General features: G+C 38.2%; 1 protein-coding gene across 1 annotated transcript; it reads left to right on the top strand.

Annotated features, from left to right (window-relative positions):
• Nucleotides 1-16900: 16900 nt before the first annotated feature.
• Nucleotides 16901-17350, top strand: LOC149383744 (uncharacterized). Its single transcript, XM_089627904.1, has one exon. The coding sequence runs from the start codon at nt 16901-16903 to the stop codon at nt 17348-17350; it is 450 nt and encodes a 149-aa protein (XP_089484030.1).
• The last annotated feature ends 214 nt before the right edge of the window (nt 17351-17564 follow it).

Below are 17564 nucleotides of genomic sequence, written 5' to 3'. Positions count from 1 at the left end.
TCAATGGGAGTTTTCGACTCGACGGGCTCCGGATCTGACTGTGTGTTTCATATTTTTCTTTTTCTTGGTTGTGTGTTTCATATGTCCTTTACTGGAGGGGAGTAATGAAGACTTTTCTTTTATGTATGACATAATGAAGATATTTTTTTTTTCGAAGGAGAGCACGTGAATACTTTTCTTTTCTCCCGTTTTTGTGACGGGTGAATTAATGTATGACATGATGAACATATTTTTTTTATCTTACTTTTTCTTTTGACAGTGTGTGAGTGTGAGTGAGAAAGAAACAAGGTGATGAAAGATTTTATATATATATATATATATATATATATATATATATATATATAGTTTTCATTTTTTTAACTTTAAATTTATGCTCCGGCAGTTTTAATATTATATATATATATATTAAGCATATTATATAACATTATTTCCGTTCGGTTTTCCATCAGAATGTCGGTTTTCCATGGAAAACGGCATTTGAAAACGGCATATCAATTGCATTTTTCTACATTTTTTCCGTTCGATTTTTCGTCGGAATGTCGATTTTCCGTAAATTAGGAGGTTCGAAACGGGATCGAAAATGGCATTTTGAACATTGAGTTTAATGTTTAATTTATCTAATAATAAAATAAAATAATAATTGGTTTCAATTTTTTATTTAATTTTTTCGTGCAAACTTTTTTTATTTCTCATATTATAAATATTATTTGTTATAATATTTCCAACAAGACTGAACTAATCACAACTAATTACAATAGGAAGCTACAGATAATAAAACTAATTACAATAGGAAGCTACTAATAATAATTGGGGAATTGACACTAATAATATCATCTCAATGTCACTTACCAAATGTAGCTTAAAACTAAAAAATTGACAAAAGTAATACTACAATTAGGTGAGAGAATTTATTTTTTCCTCAACTACCCTTTGGACCATTAATGAATAAACCAACTCCATTTTGCATTTTTTTTCTTCAGAACCTAGCCTTCAGTTCCTCACTCAGACCGTGTGAAAAAAACACTCTTCTCCGCTTGTGGGTCGTCGGAGGTTTCTTCACGAGCGTCGTCGGAGTCCGGGTCGCCGGAATCTTGCTTGCCGAAATCCAAATGATGGTTTTTTCTCTTGCAAATCCAAGGTTTGAATCCCAAACCCATTTTAAACTCATTTTGCAATAATCCTAAACCCATTTTTTCCTTCAAATCCAAATGACGGGTTGTTTCCTGCAAATCCAATGTTCTTCTTCTTTCTTCTTCTTCTTCTTCTTCTTCTTCTTCTTCTTCTTCTTCTTCTTGTGCTGATGAGGTTTCCTGTAAATCCTAGATCCAAAACTTCTTCAAACATATTTTGATAAGCTCTTCATATTTTTAACATATAAGAACATGTTTAATTGTTTTGATTCATGTTGAAATATGTTCCATTGTGTTTGTGTGTGATTTGTTTGTCAAAAATGGCGTTTTTTTGTTGATTTTCCGATTTTTCCAAGGTTTCACGAACTGGATTCACTTCGTGAAAGAAGTGTCACGAACTGGATTCACTTCGTGACACATGTGTCACGAACTAGATGTTTTTCGATGTTAATAACCGTTTTTTAATAGAATTTGTAATGAATTCAGAATTAAATGTTTATTGTCTTATAAAATTGTTTCATTTATCAGATTCAAATTGGAAGCCCCCAAATAGTCTTGAGTTAGGGTTCCTCTTCTTCCCAATTTCTTCGGTCGATTTTCAATACCACGATGGAGTCGAGTGATTGCAGTTCGTCAACACGTCGGAAGCCGCGCGTTTCTGGAAATACAGGAGTTGGTACCGAGTATTGACGACCTCCTCCTTCATGCTCGTGTGGTCTAAATGGAGTTGAACGAACTTCCTGGACTGCGGATAACCTTGGAAGACGATTCTATAGATGCCCCGAGTATAAGGTTTGCATATGTTTCTCTTATCATAGAAACCGTCTAGAAATCTTATAAATAAGGAAAATCGTTACGGATTCAGTTGTGACAGCCGATCGATCGGGATGCCCCGAGTATAAGGTTCGCATATGTTTCTATTCTTTTTAAGATTTTTTAAATAAATATTCTTTGGTTTATGCTTGTAACAGATAAAGAAATTCAGTGGATGCGGGTTTTCGGAATGGATTGACCCACCTATATGCCCAAGATCGATTCAAATCATTCCAGGGCTGCTAAGGAAGATAAATTCATTGGAAAACCAGATACCATCTTTTGTCGATGAAGACTTCAAACACGAAGAACCAACTGAATCCAATGAATTGGAACAACTGATTGTATCTGAATTATTCAAGATTAAAATGCTGGTTGTTGTTGTTTTGCTTATAGGTATTGTGTTATTGTTTAAATGAGTCGGAGATGTATTGAATGATTTAAAAAATGAAATTACATTTGATTTGGTTTGACTTTTGTTGGACTCGCCTGTGTAATGTGATATTGGAATTGTGATATTGAATTCATTGTTCATATGGCATAATAATAAGAAGAATATAAGGCTAATGGATCTTCAATACCAAAACATAATAGGCTAATGAAAGCCAATAATATAAGAATATTCATAATATAACTGCATTATCATAAAGTACCAAAACATGTTTGACATAAACTAAGCTACGAGATATAATTTAGTTACACAACATTTTTACACATTGAGATAGTCAAGTTTGTAGGTTCGTAAAACAACAAATATTTAACCTTTTTACACTATTTTTGTTGCCCTACAAACCGCCCAAAACATGATTTGGCGAAGCCAGCTTGAGTTTCAGTGCTGCGGCCGAGTAAGAGAGTGAGGAAATTTTCCAATCCCCCGTGGAAGTTAAACGAAAAACCTTCAGTGTTGGTCTCGGGTATACACCGTTTCCACTCCTACACATATGAGTCAATGACATAATTAGTGAAACCATTACATAAACTCAATTACATCTACTATGTGGCCCGAACTGGTTGAATTCCTGACCGATGTGTCATGAACTCGCCCAATCCGTGACATACGTGTCACAGACTCACCCACTTTGTGACAGATGTGTCACGAAGTGGGTCAGTCTGTGACACATCTGTAAAGAAATCAGCGAGTTCGTGACACATCGATCACGAACTCAATTAGTTCGTTACCAATATGTGACGAACCAGGATCCAAATGGGTTTGTGACACTCACCTTTCGGGAAATAAAAGTGGTAGGACTCTCCGAGGCCGCCGTAACGCCTGAGGACTCGGCCTTGTTTTTAGTCTATATCAAGCACAAAACAAACCAAGGCGTCACCTTAAATTACTCGAAATAAGTCACTTAGTTTTTATTCTATACCTTCTTTATCTTTGGTGGTGCGCAGATGGATGCCCAACAAGCCGAGCTGCAGGAGATGCGGCAACAGATCGCCTTCCTCACCCAGATGCACAACCTGTCTCCCACGACTCCCCAACTTCCGCCTGCACCGCAACCAGGTGGCACTGATCAGCAGACGCCAGGTTCCATGCCGGATTCTACGCCTGGTTCTATGGATTTCTTGCGAGACCGTCCTTACGGAAGCGACAGAACGAGCGGCAGCGCATCAGGCAATGGTGGACGAGGACGCGGAAACGGTTCCCGAAGTTCTGGCAACTTATTCGGTAGAGGGAATTCTACTATCGATAAGTTGTATAGAAAAAAAATTAGGAATTAACTTTTTCGTTTTTGTTAGAATGGATTTGTATTTTGAATTAGTGACATTTTTAGTCCCTCAACTATGTAGCTTTTAACGACTTGCACCCCAAACAAAAAAAACGACGAAATCAATCCTCCGTGTGAGTCATTACTATGACTTTGGTCCTTATGTTAGTGTGGGCGTCAAAAATGCCGGAATTGGACCACGTGTATTTCACGTGTTGGGCATGAAATGGGTAATTATTGTTTTGCCCGTCGCAGTTATCAAATATTAGTTGTATGAATATTAGGGCTGAAACGAATAAAATCCCCAAATCGAGTAAGTTAGGGCTGAAACGAAGATGGCGATTTGAAGTTTCTTTTGTTCGTTTAGGGCTGAAGACGAAGATGGCGATTTGAAGTTTTTTTTGTTCGTTTAGGGCTGAAGACGAAGATAGCCAAGTAGAAGATATATGGAATCTAGTAACACATATCACGAAGAAAATCGCGCACACAAGTGAGCTACGTCGGCGAGTTGACAAGTGTGCGGCGACGAGCTCCGGAGTGTCGCTGCGGGCTTAGTGGGGTGGAACGCATGTCATGGATGATGGATAATCCGGGTCGAAGATCTTTTGGATGCCCTGAGTTTAAGGTGGGTCTAATTTTTCAAATAAGAAGTTAAATTTTTTTTTAAATAATTGGTTAAGAAAATCCTGGTTTTACCAGAACAAGGACATGCCAGGATGTGGATTTCATGAGTGGCTAGACCCCCCAATGTGCTCAAGATCTAAGGCGATAATACCTGGACTGTTGAAGATGATTAATGCATTTGATGGAACGATGTCGGAGTCGATCACTGAAGAAATTCGCGACACAGAACGCAGGGCAATAAACGAGTCAACCGATCTGAAACATATAAAATTGATGCTATGTGTTGTATTAGTTATTTTTTTTGTATTGTTGGTTAGGTAGAAGATGGTGTTGATTTACAAAGAATGCACAATCCTGGTTTGGTGATTGACTGTAGAACCTTGATTGTAGTTTTTGTTGTGTGTTATTGTATTAGTTATTGTTTGTGTACTTTTGGTCAGGTAGAAGATGGTGTTGATATACAAATTGTTGTAAACTCTTTTTGTGAACTAAATGAACTAAATTGTTATTGGACTTGTGTGAACTTTGTTTTTGTTGTGAAGTGTATTTGTGAATGCAATGACAATGACCTTGTATTACCGTGCAAAGTATAGAATACCTAATAGTTACAATGTATTAGCCTTTTTTACAAAACAACCTGTCCATAAGCAAAGCATTAAACCAAAAGAGTTACAAAACAAAGACGTCAGACAGGCTTGATCTTAGTCCATTCGATCGTGTCTAAGTGTTTCTGAATAAAACCCGGGGTTGCATCACTTCCTTCCTTGTGCTTTGAGTCCTAAACCTAGGGCTTCTCTGTACAAAACAAAATAAGTATATTATCTTCTACAATTCTATCTTCTAACTTGGCAGTAAATTAAGTGTACCAATTTATACCCTTAATGGCTGCATATGCTGCGATGGTTGTGTAGGCTGTGATGCTGGAGGTGGTTGTGTAGACTGTGATGCTCGAGGTGGTTGTGTAGAATGTGATGCTGGAGGTGGTTGTGTAGACTGTGCAACTCGAGGTGGTTGTGTGTTTTGTGATGCTCGAGATGGTCTTCCATGCCTCTGTTTGACTCAACAAACGTGTACCATTCAGAATACATTATATGAGAATGTATTATACATAATAAACTGAAATGAACCTTACCTGGTTTTCTTGTTCCCGTCTGAAACATGTTTTGATATTGTGCCCGTCTTGACCACACTTAGAGCACTTTGAGATGACATATTTCCTTCTCATTTTTGTTGCTCGCCTAGGAACAATTTCATCATGTTGGAGTCGTCTGAGCTTCTTTGGACGTCCAGGTTTGACTCTGTCTGGTGGCATGGACATAGGTGCCAAACCAGTTCGTGGCCATTGTTCTAACGGGTTAATTGGAATAATCTTGTGAGCATACGTGTTCTGGTAAGCTGGCTTCTTGTACCAATAAGACACATAACTCATAGGGTCGGCCTTATTGAACCAAATGCAACTAATTGCATGAGAACATGGTATGCATGTACATAATTTAAACTTAAACAGATTACTTGAAAGCTATATAATGTATTGTACCAAATAGACTTTATCAAAGCTAAACAAATTACCTGAAAGATCCCATCTATTGCAAGTGTTGTCAATGGTGCCCACAAGAAGAGTTGTAGTCTTTATTTTATACACTTGATGTAATAAAGTCTCACGAAGACTCTTGCTTGTAATTGCTTATTCATTAATAAAAAGTTGAAACGTTCATTCATTCTTCATTGTCTGTTTGAAGCTTTATGATAAAACATTAGTCTTTAGTCCATAAACACACTTAACAACTTGCGAAGAGACAAATGTATATTTGCATGAACAAACTCTTCGTAGTTTGCTTAAAACGAAATATTCGCAATCTAAGGGTCAAAGGACTATTGACCTCAGTACGATTGTTAGGAGAATCTATGATGTCTGGTTATGGGGCATTGAGAGTTGGAGATTCTATAGTTCTTCTAGGTATGTTCCGAAGGTACTGAATTGACCAGTGCACTTCTAGAGACAAAATAAGAACAAACCATTTAACCTCTTATGTCTCGAAGTCACTACGTATGAATTGCATCATGCTTACCTTAATCCTGAAATAAGACATGTCATTTCATAGCTTACGTATTCTCATTTGAGAAAGTCAGAGTTCGGACTCACTATGTGATTCCGAACAGGACCTATTGGTGAAGTACTAAGTTATGAAGATGTCATGAGTAACTTTGTGAAGTTCTCATAGATATGGAATTCATGTACAAGATTGCTGAAATGCAATGTATATCACCTCATGCTTTGTTCCTTGGAATGTGAATGAATGAACTGGCCAGTGTCCAAATTGAGTCTTGACTTTTTTGGATGAAACAATGTGACTTGTTAGCTCCTCGTCAATACATTCTTTCTAACTTATTCACAAGCGACAAAGGAGTTGAGGAAATAACAGCTCGAAGGGTAAAATGGTAATTTTGTAAATCCCGACTAGCTGATGATATTCATGAAGGGTAAACATAGATAATATTCAGTGGATCCACTCATCATAATTTGGTTGAATTCTTGAGTAGGAAATAAATTCATTTGAACCGAGAGATTTTCAGTGTCAACTCTTAGTGTAGTCACTTGACATTAAGCTAAACTTGGAAAAAGTTTGTGAACTTTTGAGTCCAAGTATTTAGCTCAAGCTTTGTTCATTTGGATCCATGAGGTCACTGTCACAAATCACATCGAGTAGGAATAGTTAAACTAGAAGCTAAGTCAAAACAAGAACAAAAATTGTCGAAAGGGTAATTTTGTCTTTTTGGACATGGCATGAAATGAATGTCAATAAATTTTTTGACAATGTCATATGATGACATATTATATCACTTGGCCATAACATGTTTATTGAGCCTTGTGAATTGATTTCATTTCATAGAATTTTGCTTGAAAATTCTTAATGGGTTTTTCTTGTGTTGTCATGAACAATTAAAGAAAAACCTAGAAAGCCTTTCTAGAAGGCTTTTGGCCGTCCAACCCAAGTGTATGGGAGACCAAATTTTGTCCAGCCCTAATGAGAAAGAGAGATTATTTTGTGCATAAATGTATCAAGATACTTGCCAAAAGAAAAAGAGGAAACAAATTTCCTCTATGAGGAAGTTAGGGAAATCGGCCAAGGCTAAGGAGAAGCAAAAGAGGAAACAAATCCAAGCCTTCTAGAAGGTGTATTGGCCGTGTGACTCTCATGAAGGAAAAGAGGAAATTGGCTCATGAATATGTGATATTCTATAGAAGAGGAAACTACCTTATTGAAGGTGAGACTTCTCCTATAAATAGGGGCCTTATTCTTCTCATTTCATTCATCCAAAGTTTTTGAGAGCCTCTCTCTCTAGAACTTGGCCGAACTCCTCTCTCTCTCTAGTCAATTTTGTTTTTTTGTTTTGTTTTGGCACCTAGGTCCACATTCGACCTAGTGTTTTAGCTCTTCGACTCTAAGACTTGTTTTTGAGTCGTCGTGTTTAAAAGTGCCCACTCACTGATTCCTTCTCTCTCGAGTGATTCTTGTGATAGAAACTATCGTGGTTGCTCGTGTTGTCGAGGAAAGAAGAGAGACGTGCTGCGAGGGGAGACGAACGTTGCAACTTTCCAAAAGCTTCTCAACGTTCAAGCTTCTTAAAGGTTAGTAACTTTAATATGCTCATAATAGTTTTTATTTACATGTGCTTGCTCTTTGTCTAGGTTAGTAAAATTGTTTTACTTATTAAAAATAATTTTTTTAAATTCCGCCGCTTACCCGAAGCGTTAAACTTTTTCTTAAATCATAGATCAATTCCAACAGCAAGAGCATGTCTGCCTTGTCAAATTGACCGCGTACTGCGATCCATACATGTTGGAGACTTGGAAATCAGCTTCATCGGCCCACGTAGGTATATTTTGTGCACTTAGCACTTTGTTCACTTCTAGGATCTTGTAAATGCGTGGTCCTATATCAGCTTTCCATTTATCTCCGGCCAGTCTTTGTTTGGTGAATCTCTGAAGGAGATACATCCGTATGCGCTCCAACATGGACAAGATCGGTTTCTGTCTTGCCATTAGCATTGCCCTAGTACCATTGAAGCTTTCGCAGAGATTATTCAGAAGAATTTCACACTTTGGTCCCGTCCTAAAATTACACCTCGCCCAATGTTGATGACGTTTTTCAATTAGCCATTTATAAGCGTCTTCGTCTTCAGCCTTGATAAGCTCTAGTTCTGCCTCACACCGAGGTCTTGAGAACGCCATAGCCTCGGCCATCATTTTATTCTTCAAAAATTGGCCTTTAAAAACCTGTTACATTTCAGTGACATTACATAATCATTCCAGTGACATTTTAGAATACATGAGTTTACTTATTACCTTGGTGACATTTCCTTGAAGATGGTGTGCGCAATGCCGGTGTTCACCTTGAACTGAACCCACATCCCAGATATCATTCAAAGCCTCTTGCAAACCCTTTTGTTTATCGGAGATGAAGGTCCAATGGTGTCCGTTGTTGATTTTCAGATCTTCAGTCAAGAACTTGAAAAACCAATTCTAGGATGAATTTCCTTCTGACTCGACCACAACATAGGCAATAGGGAACATAGAATTGTTAGCATCTATCCCTATTGCCGAAAGTAACTTCCCGGTATGGTGACCTTTGATATGGCAACCATCAACACCAATCACTGGTCGGCAGTGTGCAAACCCTTGTTTGCAAGCCTCAAAACAGATGTATATCCTCTTAAAAACCGGTTTTATGTTCGGGGGCTGCTTCTGTTTCTATTTCAACTGTTGAACCCGGGTTTGACCGCTTCAGTTCCGATGCGTAGTCCCATAGAGCCGCGTACAGCTCTTTGTTAGACCCTCCAATAGCCTTAGTAGCAATCCTTTTTGCCCTATACGCTTTCACGACATTACGCTCTAGGACATAATATTCTAGAGTGGATACTCATCTTGTGCAGCATCAACAAGAACGATGCGCTCATTGTTATAATATTCTCTAGTTCTCGGACAACCAAGCGGATGATTACAGAAGACATCTACCTCCCACTTTGTCTTCAGAATCAGCAATGTCTTCAATCAAATCCTTGTCACTTTCAACAAATGACAGCTTCATCGGGCCAGTACCCGATTTCAAGAAGTAGCTAGCACCACTTGAATAACCCAGCTGCTTGGTCAACAACTTGTTTAACACCACAATAGACATCTTGTTGACGTCCACAAACTGAGGTTAATAGTACCGCCAACGTATTCGACTCTGTCACCATCAAATTCCAAACATCCACCGTGGTGCATATTGATTTTGAAAGAGTTAAGCAACTCCTCTGAAAAATAAAAAAGAATATACACCAGAAAAACATATTAAATACAGTCACAACCACCGACCTAAACACATTAATAAACATCGAGACCCCACACATTAATAAACATCGAGACAAAAAAACAACGGGACCACAAAACCCATTAACAAACACTACCCTCGACAAAAACAAAACTCAGTGGTCCCAAGTCCAATCCATTCACTCTTTTATTCTTTCTTTTGTTCGACAAAACCAAAACTCAGTGGTCCCAACTCCAACCCATTCACTCTTTTATTCTTTCTTTTGTTCGACAAAAACAAAACATTGAAAACTCACCATATCCCCCAGTTTGCATCGGTGTTTGATTACTTTTGGAAGCAGATTTCTTTTTCGCCACCGATTTCCTCGCTCCCATGGACTGGACTGATCTACGCGGCGCCTTCTTCGCCGGCGATTTTCCCTTCGTTTTCGCCATTATGAAATTAGGGGTTTTATTTCCCTCCATGGCACGGTCGATTTTTTTTTTTCCGGGAATTTAAACTTTGTTTTCCTTTCTATTAGTTTATCAGAGCATTTCATTCAAGATTACCAAATTACCAAATTACCCATTTCATGCCCAACACGTGAAATACACGTGATCCAATTCCGGCACTTTTGACGCCCACGCTAACAGAAGGACCAAAGTCATAGTAATGACTCACACGGAGGACTGATTTCGCCGTTTTTTTTGTTCGGGGTGCAAGTCGTTAAATGCTACATAGTTGAGGGACTAAAAATGTCATTTATTCTTGTATTTTTAATTAAGAATTTTATTTTCAGAATATTATTTCTAATTTAGAATTTTGTTAATTAATTTTTATTTAATTATAGATGAATATTGTTTTAATTTTCTAGTTTCTAATTTTGTAAATTTTTTTAAATTAAAATAACATATTCGGTGCGACAATGTCGCACCAAATATGATGGCGGCAAACATATTCGGTGCGACAATGTCGCACCCAATATGAATTTACCCGCCAATTTCTATAAATTTGGCAGGAAAATAGCTTGGGCATTCGGTGCGACATGTCGGACCAGAAAATGTATGATTATTAGGTGCGACATGTCCCACTTAATGCCTTTAGCGACGGGCTTTTAGGTGCGACTTTGTCGCACCTAATAAACTATTAGGTGCGACTTTTGACGTATTTGGTGCGACAATCGTCGCACCGGATGACTATTTTTGTCCTAGTGTGTGACCATGAACGCGTCGTCATCGTCGGAACTCTTGGACGGCGAAATAATTTTCCTTTTCGAAGCCGTGGCTTCGTCGGACACTTTTTGAGGCCTCCTCTACATTGGCTTCTTTCGACTTCGTTATTAAAGATAAAACCTAAAACAAATCAAGTCAAAAACATTGTTACCATGAGAGAAAAATTAGAAGGAATACCCATTCACCAACAGTGTTACCATAAGAGAAAAATTACGAGCCAAAAACATAAAATAAGCATTCAAATTAAATAAGCACACTTTGTGACACATCCGTCACGAAGTGAATTCACTCCGTGACACATCTGTCACGAAGTGAATTCACTCCGTGACATATTTGTATTTCCAAACAAGCTTTACAACACTAACCCTTTTTAAGCTTCTAGCATCATACAATCTCGATAACACACACACACACACACTTTGAAACTTGAATGTTGATGAACCCCTTTCAAAGTGCAAAACTTACACAGTGAAAATGGAACAAACGTTATATATATTAGAAGACAAGAAATCCACTAAATCAAGAAGAAGAAGAAAAAAAAAAGTTGAAGCTCCAACATTCCCAGCGAATCAAAATCATGTATGCCCAACTTTACATACTTTTTCCAGGAAGCACCCAAAAATTCAACACAAGATACATCAAATCAAAACTCAAACAAATTCCTCATTCCTCATCATCTCAAAGCTCAAAACTCCTCATTTCCAGTTCGTGACACTAGTGTCACGAAGTGAATCCAGTTCATGACACTAGTGTCACGAACTGAATTCGCTTCGTGACACCCTGAAAATCGGGAAAGCAACAAAAAACGCCATTTTTGACAAACAAATCACACCCAAACACAATGGAATCTATTTCAACATGAATCAAAACAATTAAACATGTTCTTATATGTTAAAAATAGGAAGAACTTACCAAAATATGTTTGAAGAAATTTTGGATCTAGGATTTGCAGGAAACCTCCTTAGCACAAGAAGACGATAAATCCGACCGAGGAACACCTCGACACATACAAGTCTTGGATGGCACTACAAGGAGCCAGCCCTGAGGTGATGTGCCAAGTTTTTTCCATAACTCTAACTGGTACCGCTAAGAAGTGGTATCGGAAGTTGATGCCAAATACAATCGGTTCATGGAAACAAATTTGCGACATTTTCATGGATTAGTTTGTAGGATCTCGAGCAGGAAAAACCCCTAGAAAGACTACTGACTATCTGACAACGATCCGATAAATCTTTAAAGGATTATATCAATCTGTTGTCAATGGTGCCCACAAGAAGAGTTGTAGTCTTTACTTTTGTACATTTGATGTAATAAAGTCTCACAAAGACTCTTGCTTGTAATTGCTTATTCATTAATAAAAAGTTGAAACGTTCATTCATTATCCCTTGTGTGAAGCTTTATGATAAAACCTTAGTCTTTAGTCCATAAACAAACCTAACAACACATGAAGAGACAAATGTAGATTTGCATGAACAAACTCTTCAAGGTTTGCTTAAAACGATATATATTCGTAATCTAAGGATCAAAAGACTATTGATCTCAGTACGATTGTTAGGAGAATCTATGATGTCTGGTTATGAGACATTGAGAGTTGGAGACTCTATAGTTCTTCTAGCTATCTTTCGAAGGTACTGAATTGACCAGTGCACTTCTAGAGACAAGATAAGAACAAACCAATTAACCTCTTATGTCTCGAAGTCACTACGTATGAATTGCATCATGCTTACCTTAATCTTGAAATAAGACATGCCATTTCACAGCTTACGTATTCTCATTTGAGAAAGTCAGAGTTCGGACTCACTATGTGATTATGAACATGACCTATTGGTGAAGTACTAAGTTGTGAAGATGTCATGAGTAGCTTTGTGAAGTTCTCATAGATATGGAATTTATGTACAAGATTGCTGAAATGCAATGTATATCACCTCATGCTTTGTTCCTTGGAATGTGAATAAATGAACTGGCCAGTGTCCAAATTGAGTCTTGACTCTGTTGGATGAAACAATGTGACTTGTTAGCTCCTTGTCAGTACATTGTTTTTAACTTATTCACAAGCGACAAAAGAGTTGAGGAAATAACAGCTAGAAAGGTAAAATGGTAATTTTGTAAATCCCGACTAGCTGATGATATTCATGAAGGGTAAACATAGATAATCTTCAGTGGATCCACTCATTAAAATTAGGTTGAATTCTTGAGTAGAAAATAAATTCATTTGAACCGAGAGATTTTCAGTGTCAACTCTTTAGTGGAGTCAGTTGACATTTAGCTAAACTTGGAAAATGTTTGTGAACTTTTGAGTCCAAGTGTTTTAGCTCAAGCTTTGTTCATTTGGATCCATGAGGTCACTATCACAAATCATATCGAGTAGAAATAGTTAAACTAGGAGCTAAGTCAAAACAAGAACGAGACAAGTTTTACGAAAATTGTCAAAAGGGTATTTTTGTCTTTATGGACATAAAATGAAATGAATGTCAATAAATTTTTTGACAATGTCATATGATGACATATTGATGCTCGGCCATGATAAGTTCATTGGGCCTTGTGGATTAATTTCATTTCATAGAATTTTACTTGAAAAATTCTTAATGGGCTTTTCTTATGTTGTCATGAACAAGTGAAGAAAATCTAGAAACACCTTCTAGAAGGCCTTCTTGGCCGCCCAACCCAAAGGAGAAAAATGGAGATTATTTTGTGCATAAATGTATCAAGATACTTGCCAAAAGAAAAAGAGGAAACAAATTTCCTCTAAGAGGAAGGTGAGGGAATCGGCCAAGACAAGTCAAGGGAGAAGAAAACATAAAAGGAAACAAATCCAAGGGCGTTCTAGAAGCTCCTTGGCCGTGTGACTCTATGGGGTAAGTAGCAAACTTTGCTCATGAATATGTGATATTCTATAGAAGATGAATCTACCTTGTTGAAGGTAATCCATCCCCTATAAATATAGGCCTTATTCTTCTCATTTCATTCATCCCAAGTTTTAGAGATTTGAGAGCTTCTCTCTCTAGCTTGGCCGCCCCTCCCTCATTCTCTCTCTAGTTTTCTTTCGTTTTTGTTTTGGCACTTAGGTCCACATTTGACCTAGTGTTTTAGCTCTTCGACTCCAAGACTTATCCTTGAGTCGTCGTGTTTAAAAAGTGCCCAATCACTAATTCCTTTGGTTCTCGAGTGATTTTAGTGATAGAAACTTTCGTGGTTGCTCGAGTTCCCGAGGAAAGAAGAGAGACGTGATGCGAGGGGAGACAAACGTTTCAACCTTCCGAAGGATTCTCAACGTTCAAGCTTCTAAAAGGTTAGTAAACATTTATGCTCATAATAGTTTTTAATTAATATGTACTTGCTCTTTGTCTAGGTTAGTAAAATCGTTTTACTTGTTTTAAAGAAATTTTTAAATTCCGCCGCTTGCTCGAAGCGTTAAACTTTTTCATAACCCTATATCAATTCCAACACAATCGCTATTCAGAACAAGCCATCCCGGTGGACGATTTGAACGAAGATTTCAGATTATCCGGAATCACGTTAGAACTGCATATCGACTCGGCATTATGGTGGTCTTTATAGAAGACCGGGCCCAGAGCCTACAATGAATTTTTTTTGGAAGCTGAGAAGTATATAAACGCCGAAGAGGCAAGATTGGCAGCCGAATCGATCAATAGGCCGTGAGAAAGATTAAATGAAGACCGAATAGATCATCATTCTGGTCGTCCACATCATGATAATCAACATACGGATGATCGGCGCCAAACGAAGAAAACCTGGGTGAGCAAGTACCGAGCAAGCCTTTTTCCAGCCAGTTCAACAAGTATCATCCCTTAACCATGGGGATAGATGAGGTCTTCGCACTGACAGAACATCAGGAAATATTTTGAAATCTGCGAAGATAAAGAAAGACATAACAAAAAGAGATCGCACCAAGTAATGCGCCTTCCACCATGACATCAGGCACAATACTGTCGATTGCTTCAATTTGAAAGAAGTAATTGAAGTTTTGATCAGAGGAGGAAATTTGCGGAAATACCGAGCCGATGATCTCGATAAACATGAAAACGACAAGCCCGAGTAATCTTACAACAAAATTGCTATAATAGCTGGTGGACCGCATGTCGGAGGAAGTTCTCGTCGTGCTCAAAAGAACTACATCAGAGAAGCTAATACTTCCCAAGCTATGGTAATGTTTGCATTTGAAAACAGATCGACTAAGGTGCTTAAGAAAGAAATGGAGGAAATTACCTTCTCTGAAGAAGGGGGAAAATTGGTTCACTTTCCATATGATGATCTGATAGTAGTTAAAGCTACAATCAAGAATCATGTGGTCGGGAGGATACTCATCGACAACGAAAGCTCGGTCGAAATCATGTATGGGGAAACGTTCGAAAAGATGGACTTGAAGGCAAATTTGCTTACACCATCTCCGACCTAGTTGTACAGCTTCACAGGAGACACCGTAATGCCAAGTAGCCTCATCTCACTTCCACTGACTAACGGTGAGCATCCGAAAACAAAAACGATCAACACCAAATAGGTTGTTGTCCTAGGATCTTCAAATTTCAATGCAATAATCGGGAGACCAACTCTACAAGAGATCAGAGTAGTTACGTCGGTAAAATATCTTACAATCAAATTCCCAATAAAGCTAAGGATCAGAGTAGCAAAATGAGATAAAAAAAAAACTGCTAGAAGCTGCTACTCTGATTATCTGAAGGGAAGTCAAGACAAATGTGGCCAATCAGGAATGATGATCCAAGAAGATCTTGATCCAAGATTGCCGAGGAAAGGCTATGTTGGTCCAGGAGATGACGTGGAGCTAGTCATCCCGAATCCCGCTCAACCCGACAAGCTTTACAAGTCGGCAAGTTCCTGAATCTAGGTATAAAAACTGAACTCATTTCCTTATTAGCAAATAATTTAGATGTTTTTGCTTGGAAACAATCGGATATGATAGGAATAGATCCCAATCATGCTCGTCACTGACTGAAAATTGATCATAAAGTTAGGCCTATTAGACAAAAAAGAAGACCCATAAATGCTGATAGAAACGCAACATTCAAAGAAGAAGTCGACAAATTTATTTATAATCGGTCAATTAGAGAAACAAAATATCCTAACTGGCTTGCCAATCCCATTTTAGTTAAAAAATCGAATGGTAAATGGCGTATGTGTGTAGATTTCACTGATCTTAATAAAGCTTGTCCAAAGGATAGTTTTCCAATGCCTAAAATTTACAGGTAGTCGGTGTCACAACTGGTCATGAATTGTTAAGTTTCATGGTTGCGTATTCGGGTTACAATCAAATCCTAATGTATGGTCCATACGAAGACCATACTGCATTCCTTACCGATCAAGGATTATACTGCTATACAATCATGTCATTCGGTCTAAAAAATGACGGTGCTATTTACCAAAGACTAGTGAACTTAATGTTTGTTGATCAGTTAGGTATGACCATGGAAGCTTACATCGACAACTTACTAGTGAAGAGTAGAATTGCGACTAATCATGTTACGAACCTCATCATTACATTCCGAATTTTGAAGCGAAGTATTACAGAAGTACAAAAAACTCACCGGTTCAATCACCTCACTCGAAAGATTCCTTTCCCGATCCACTGACAAGACCATTCGATTCTTCGATCGCCTGAGAGAATTGAAAGAATTTGAATCGACCACATCTCGTAAAAGTACAACAAGGAGAGCCGCTCAACACATATCTGGCGGTATCCGAACATGTTGTCAATTTGGCGCTCATAAAAAATGAAGGCTCTATTCAACTCCCAGTGTACTACACTAGTCGCCGAATAGAATATGCCAAAACTCGGTATCCCGAGTTGGAAAAATTGGCATTATTTCCTGTTAAATTGTCGATCGAGCTCACCCAGTACGAAATCAACTATCAACCCAGACCAGCTATCAAAGGGCAGGCGGTCACCGATTTCTTAGCAGAATTCATATACCGACCTATGGGAACACCAATCTAAGAGTTATATGTTGATGTGGCGGCAAATATATGGGTTAAAGTTAGCCAAATCTTGAAACATCAAAATGATATTCTCAACTGGTGGTTAATTAAATAACGAATGAGGTCAGGTTAGAAGAGACAGCATGATGCAATACGCCACAACAACGAAAGTGTTGGCAGAAGCATTCAAGCATGTGAAGTTCAGGCAAATCCCAAGGGAAGAAAACACTAGGGTAGACATCCTAGATAAGCTCGGATCTAGCTCAGCCGAATGGACGATGGAACAACCGATCATCGACATTGAAATGCCGAGCATCTACATGGCTGATATACAAATGATCGAAAAGAAGGAATCATGGATGACTTTAATCGTCCAATTACTTAAAAATGAAATACTTCATGCAAATAAAATAGAAGCAAAGAACCTGAAATATAGAGCTGCTCGGTATACTATCCAAGGAGACTCATTATACAAGAGAGGATTCTCCACACCACTCATGAAATGCACGAATGAAGAAGATGCCAATTATGTCTTAAGAGAAGTACATGAAGGAATATGTGGAAACTATAACGGTGGAATGGCCCTGGCCTAGAAAATATTGAGGCAAGGCATTTCTGTCCCACTATGAAGGCAGAGGCAAACGAGTTTGTTTAGAAGTATGAGACTTGTCAAAGATTCGCCAATTTTCTGAGAAAGCCCCCCTCCGATCTTATATCGTATGCTCAGTGCCCTTTGCCAAGTGAGGCATCGATTTAATTGGCCCCATGCCGACAGGAAGAGGAAACAGCAAGTACGTGATAGTCGCA

Source organism: Urtica dioica, chromosome 10 (assembly GCF_054948205.1).
Source record: "Urtica dioica subsp. dioica isolate 48M chromosome 10, U.dioica_male_clone48M_v1_H2, whole genome shotgun sequence".
In the NCBI taxonomy this organism is placed as follows: Eukaryota; Viridiplantae; Streptophyta; class Magnoliopsida; order Rosales; family Urticaceae; genus Urtica; species Urtica dioica.
This window is presented reverse-complemented; position numbering and strand designations above follow the sequence as displayed.